The sequence below is a fragment of the Limulus polyphemus genome, unplaced genomic scaffold (assembly GCF_000517525.1).
Source record: "Limulus polyphemus unplaced genomic scaffold, Limulus_polyphemus-2.1.2 Scaffold572, whole genome shotgun sequence".
Classification (NCBI taxonomy): domain Eukaryota; kingdom Metazoa; phylum Arthropoda; class Merostomata; order Xiphosura; family Limulidae; genus Limulus; species Limulus polyphemus.
The window spans coordinates 457,233-464,543 of NW_013666182.1; the positions used below are offsets into that span (position 1 = coordinate 457,233).

The window sequence follows — 7,311 nt, forward strand, 5'->3', positions numbered from 1 at the left end:
TATTAATGCATTGTTTCATTCATGTTTAGGTTAAATGTGTCCTTTGCCCCCCCCCCCCCCCCAAAAAAAAAAGAGTTACAAGAATTAAACTTGATTTTACATAATAAATATATATTGTTGAGCTCATCTAAAAGAACATTTTTTTAAAATTATCTTTACATTAAATAAAATTGAATTCAAAAGATAACCTTTGTGATTTGCTACAGAAATTTAATAATTGTAAGTAATACTTGTCATTTCATGACCCCATGTTTTGATTAAATATTTGTAAGAAACGTTATAAACACAAAGTTCAAGTACATTACATCAAAGTGATTTTGGAGCCACACTACATCCAGTTAAGCTCTCTTTGATGACTATGCATCTTGATAATAGCCCAGCAGCATAGTTTCCATTGCAAAAGACTCCATCATAGGGTTGTCATGTCCAAAGCAAACCCTCTTATTTGTATGCTTTCCATAATCCTTCTAATGTACAAGAACAATAGCTCCAAGCACCCATTTCAACAGCCCAATGACACAAAAATCCATAGGCTTTGCATTTGATGGCTTGACTGGTATGTCCTCGAATGGAACAGCATGAATACTAGTTTCATTCTCCAGCACTACTTCAGGTATGAAACAGTTAAATGGATATGTTGTGGAAGTTACATGTATACATATGACTTGTGTTACTTTTCCAGATGGGATCCCTCTTGATTATGTGTACTGCTGCCTGTGGCATGTGGATAGCTTTTGCCACTGATCTTTGTGTTCATAGATTCACAACTGTTACAAGACACTGCATTTTGCTTACCATGGCCAGGGTACGATTTGTTACAGGCCCCTTTCTGGATGGTCCTGATGCCCAAAGTTGAAACATATTCCATTGTTTTCCAATACAAGGTATATTCCTATCTTGGATATTCTGAATCACTGATCTGAACACATCTTTATGGTCTAAATGTATAAATATCTTGCACTGGAGAGGGATGTTAAATATCCTTCCCCAAAACAAACATTTTTTGGTGACATCAAATTACCAGCACAGTGCTAAACAATATCAAAAAGTAGTTTTGATACATACTGTTCCACTGTTACTTTTTTTATCAGTTGTGACTGTCACATAACTTTGGAAACTATATAAATAGACAGGGTTGTCTAATATTCATCAGCTTCTGGCTAGTCAGTAGGCACATATGTTAAATTTAATAACATGTTTATTGCCCTCTAGTATCATACATGGCTAGTAGGATATAACAGCATCTACCAAGTATGATGTTATGAATAAAAACAATACCTCTTTGGTGCACTTGCTTAAATCACTGACAAAATGGGGTGTAATTGAACTTTTACATTATCTTCCAAATTAGGAGACTAAAGTCTCTATGTCCAATCCCTCAAGTCATTAAATTTTTCATACAAAATTGACAAATATGAAGAACCCAATATAAGGGAAAACTAATATCATAAGTTGGTGTAGAAAGTTTTGATATGTTGCACATACACACACTCTCAAGCTTTGCATAGAACCATGCACAATAAGCCTTCTCTTACATGGTAGCCATTCTTATCTTGCATATCTATAGCACTTGCTGTGAAGAACCTCGTAAAATTATGTACTGCTCCATATTCTTTCACACTATGAAACACGGAAAAATTAAAGAAATGGTTGTTTTTAACAAATAGAGAATTGAGATTCAAAATGTAAATAAAACAGTACATACTGACTTTATATGAATTTTACCAAGGCTGCTCAGTGCAGAGTCCTCTAAATAACAATATCATTTTTTTTTTTTTTCTAGTCAACTTTAGAATTGGGACTTGACCTTAAGGTTATATACCAATGGAATTTTCAGCAATAAATAATTTTAATGGTGGTATGTCTTGACATCAAACTAACTCAGTCAATTAGCATGAACCATTATCTATAAAAATTATTTGTTTATTGCTCTATATTAAATAAATGTCTTTGGTTCCTAAATAAAGTATTTTTTGACAACAGTTAAATTAAGCACTTTCTCCATCCTTTAAGAAACCTCTAACTAACCCAACCTGCATTTCAAATTCTAAAATAACTCAGTAATGCTAATTGGGCATATCATTACTTAAAATAATATGCAACATAGAGGTAGTGAAAATACAAAATTTTAATAATTTCAGTTTAATTTCAAAAGTAAGTTCAAAACATTTTCCTTAAGCCTACTTCTTAATGTGGTTCAACACAAGTAAATTGTCAAACTAATTGTACAATAATCTCTTCAATATTAAACAAAGAAAAAAAAGCCATTTCCAGACCATTTAAATTATTTACCAAAAACCCGTACTATTGATATAAGATGCACATATGGTTTGTTGAGATTTCACTATGGTAACACATGCTCAAATGCAGATGCAAATATTTTTGGAATGTGATAAAATTAGATAAACATAAGTGTTCCAAAAAAAGGTTTTGGAGAGAAATAGTAAAATTGAAGGTAAGCATATTTTATTAACCAAAATGTACTGCAACAAAAACATTAATTATGAGCCAGTTATAGCTCTGATACATGTCCAACATTTTACATTCCAATAACTGAAAAGTTTTTCTGTTTTTGAGTAATGAGCCCATATTACCTTATTTCCAGTTATCACAGGAGAGGGAAGAAACTTGTGAAGACCAACATCCTTCTCTAAGTACTCAAAGTTGGACTTTCTTTCTAAGGCAACAAGGGTCATATCCTTAAAAAACCTCCTGAGAGAAATACAGAAACATATACATACATTACCAAGTATCTATTCAACTCAGAAACAAGTGCCATATCCTTTAAAAAACCTTGTGAAATAAATACATATACATATGTTACCAAGGTTTTTTAAAGGATATGGCACTTGTTTCTGAGTTGAATAGATCCTTGTGAAATAAATACATATGTTACCAAGTATCTATTCAACTCAGAAACAAGTGCCATATCCTTTAAAAAACCTTGTGAAATAAATACATATACATATGTTACCAAGTATCTATTCAACTCAGAAACAAGGGCCACATAGCTAAAAAAAACTTCATGAAATAAATATGTATATAAAATATAAAAAGTTTTTTTACAAACAAGAATAAGGATAATTCTGTGCAGGTAACACAATAAAAAATGGTTACCTACTGTCACAGCTCAAGTTTTAGGTGTGAAAGCTCTTGGTATAGGAAAAAATAAAGTATATGAAACATTAAGAGCATAGATATCTGAATGTTTTCTGTCAGATATAAGTAATAAAGAAAATAAAGATAAGCCATAAAAATGTCAGACTAGACAATGTGGAATTATGGGGTTGTTGAAGATGAAAGGTTTAGATGAGGTCTTTGAACAATGAAGGCAAAAGAGATTGATGGTTTTGAATTAATGGCCAACAATGCAGCTGCAGGATCTCCCTGCATGCTAGAGATATATTGTGGGAGTACAGCCATTAAAGAAGTTGTGGAATTTCCAATATTAGTAGAAGCATTTACAACAGAAAACACTGACTTCAGAATTCATAGTGAGCAAAGTTAATTGGACAACTATAAGAAATGAAAATCTGGATTATGACAGGAAAGCAGATCTTATGTACAGTCACCTGATTTGGGCACAATAGGACATGTGGAAGATACGCGAGTGGAAATCAATTACATCAATTAGTATCACATATGACAATCAATTAATGAAAATAATGACTAAATCAATTAATGTCATGAAAATAATCAGCTAGTGCTTCAAATTGTTACTGTTTTGGTTATTCCAATTATCCAGTAATCAAAATTACAATTAAACTGATTAATGTCATGAAAATAATTAATTAATTGAAATTAGTGTTTTCAATTATAGATATTACTGATGAAGATCTGTGCTAGCATCTCAGAACTTCATCCAAGAAACTTCATAGACACATGCACATCATTAACAATGCCTTTCAAATGTTGTATTTGGTAATTCAAGTTTGTTCAGTTTAATCACTAGTGTCACTACTCACAAAATTATCGATTGAAATTAGGGTTTCTGATTATTACTGGTTTATATTATTCCAAATATCCAAGTAATCGGAACATTACCATCATGCTTGCTTTTTTTATATACAAAGCTATGCTATCTTTACCTGAATGTAATCGATTAACCCTTTTGAGATGAGTCACAGGTGAAAGGCCATGTCATCTCATTTGTTGACTCACATACAAAATTTTATTGAACTACTATTTCATGAATTTATGTCAATAAGTTTGGAATCAAACTGTAGATTATAATTCAAATTTTAGAACTGTACATTACTCAATTTGTTAATTTAAGAGTAAATATTAAAAAAACACAGATAAACATCAATTTTTGTGAAGTCAGAATACTAAGTCTATAGTTTCATATGAATTAGAAACTCAAATTACAGATACTGACAAGCTAGAATATAAAATAAGGTATTATCTTTTAAATTTGCTAAGATATTGCTCACATAATAAAATCAAACACAGTGGCACCCCGCTCACATCTTTCCATTTTTGGTAATGCTCCCTTATATACATTTACTTCTATATATGACATAAATAACCATCGGAAGCTCAGAAAGTCCCCCTAGTGGTTTTTTCAGCCTTTCTAACGTACCTGATGCCATTTCTTTCTTTTGAACCAAATTTCAATAGGGTAGGTTGTATCTTTAGTCTGCTCAAAATTTCATATTTTTTTTAGACCCAAATGCAGCTGAGTTACTAAGTTTGATAAATTATAGTTGAAATGTATGGTATTGATGTAGTAATTTATGATTTTCTTAGTTATTCAAAAGTATATATAAAATCTAAAAAAAAAAAAATTTGTTTCATATCCTCCACGTTCAAAATTTTTAAAGGCTTAGCAACCTATGTCAAGCAGCAACCAAGTACAAAGGTCATAACTAGAAGAGATAATTGTTTGTTTTACTACTTTATTTACTGCTGTATGTTTTAGGAAAAATAACTTTTAAGAACTTATTTCAAAATAGCAATAATCTATACACGTATATAATGTATAATAATTGAGATGTGACTGTATTTTACAAAATACTAATCAACTAAAACACAGCCAAGACAAGTTACTTTGTATAGACCAAAGGTCACCTTCATGTTATTTGATACGGTAACACGAGTGCACATGAGCCGCATCGTTGTGACTTCTGTATTGTTAGCTAGGCACAGGTGAATAGTCAATATAATAAAAATAATAAATATATAGAAATATATATAACGTTACGATATTTAAGCTAGTTCATCTAAACAATTATGTTTTCGTGTTCTAATCTGTGTTCATTCTAGAATGAAAGAGGCATAATTTATGTTTATTTCCTAATTTTTGCAAGATTGATCAAATTTACCGAACCCGTACAGAGATTAATTACTGAAAATAACAGATAAAATATAAAGTTTTTTATTAAGAAATGTTTGATAACTATCTGGACATTATAAAGATTTTGCATGTGAAATTTGAAAATTTTCTGATACATAAAAGTATTTTTAATCTTAAAATGAAAATTACTTTGGATGATAAATACGCAAGATGTGAAAAGAAAAAAAAGGCACGAGAGAAACATTGCTTTACAAACCTTAAGACTCAACAACAAAATTAGATATTTTGCGTATGAAAGCATTGTAATGTTTACTGATAATCTGCCAAATTTCTTTAACATTCACTTACTAATTTAAAAGTTATAGCATAAAAACTATAACAACCACAAAATGATTATGAGGTCGGTCCCAGGGACCGAGCCCGGGTTGAAAGAGTTAATACATCTGACAATTAATTGGTTAGCAAATCCCACAAACTGCTCAGCTCTAGTGATCATTTTAATTGAGCATTACAAAAAATTAAGTTAAAGTAGAATTAAAACAAACATTACTGTATCATCAGTTTTAGAACTGATGAAAATATGGAGAAACATGTAAAAGTTACTCAAGATATTACTACAAAATTTGATTTGTTAATAACGTAAAAACTACTGCTCCTTACAATTTCTCATTTAATAAATACTCACCTAATTTCTATGCAGCAAAGCTGTAAGGCTAAATCTAAGTCTACATCACTCTCCATTTGTAAATAGTCATTTTTAACCTGAAAGAAAATATTAGCATTATTAAATTTTTCCTTATAGCTCTATCTTTATGGCCTACTTTAGCTACAGTACAATCATCATTATTGAACATTTCTAGAGCTATGCATCGTAAGTAAAACCCACTACATACCTATTTCAGGGAAAGAAAACAAAAACGGATATATTTTTTACTTCTATTCACTAATTAAACTGACATGTCTCTATTAATTTGTTGTATGTATTTCAATGTAAAACGTTTTGAAGTTGTTGTTTTTTTACACAACTTTGTTACTCATCATTTCCAAAGTAAGTTCTTCCATCCTCTGCCCAACAAACTCAAAAAACATTTTCTGGATTTTAATGAAACTGAAAAATCCAAAACCACATGGAAAATTTCACATGCCTAGATAATATGAAAATACTTTTTTTCAGAATTTTGTTTGCAAGAGAATATGTATTCAGTTCTACTAACTTTTTGAAAAGAAAAAATGATTGTTGTACACTTAGCATGTATATACTTGAAATAATGAAAAACTTGGGCATCTTACACTTTCATAAACATTCACTAATGTATAAAGCTTCACTTTTTACTTAATTTTACTACTTGTGATTTCAGCCTTTAATTATTCCTTCATGATCTTCACTTTTTACTTAATTGTACTACTTGTGATTTGAGCCTTTAATTATTCTTTCATGATCTTCACTTTTTACTTAATTTTACTACTTGTGATTTAAGCCTTTAATTATTCCTTCATGGTCTTCACTTTTTATTTAATTTTACTACTTGTGATTTAAGCCTTTATCTATTCCTTCATTATTTTCACTTTTTTTCCAGAGGCAACGTGAGGAAAACTTTAAAAAATACAATTGCTGCATGTGGTTTAAACTGCAAGGTTACAGTGTTAGTAGATAAATAACTTTACATATGTATTATGTGCTAAGAATCCAATCTTAAAATTCAACAATTTAAGAATTGTTTCCAATAAATCCCAGTTTCCAGTTCCTGGCTTTTAACTAAATAATGATCAGTGAATAAAAAAAAACGAAATGACATATAGAACTACAAGATAGTATCTCTAAATATTCCTGTACTGTCTTATTCTTTTAATAGAGTTGAAAATAGATAAATGTTTGAAATAAAAATATTTCGGTAGTTCAAATTAATCTGGGAATATTATAGTAATTATATGGAGGAAGAGTGATACATATGATCCAAACCTAGCTTTAGAAATTACAAAATGTAAAGTTTGACATCTGTACGAATCTACAAACT

The 7,311-nt window shown here is 30.2% G+C and overlaps 1 protein-coding gene across 1 annotated transcript in view; it reads right to left on the minus strand.

Moving 5' to 3' along the window:
* The window catches only part of LOC106459183 (focal adhesion kinase 1-like), a 69,207-nt gene that overhangs the window by 34,687 nt on the left and 27,209 nt on the right, over positions 1 to 7,311 (minus strand). Inside the window, 2 exon segments of the mRNA XM_022385619.1 lie at positions 2,595 to 2,712; positions 5,982 to 6,058. Coding sequence (XP_022241327.1) covers positions 2,595 to 2,712; positions 5,982 to 6,058 — 195 coding nt within the window.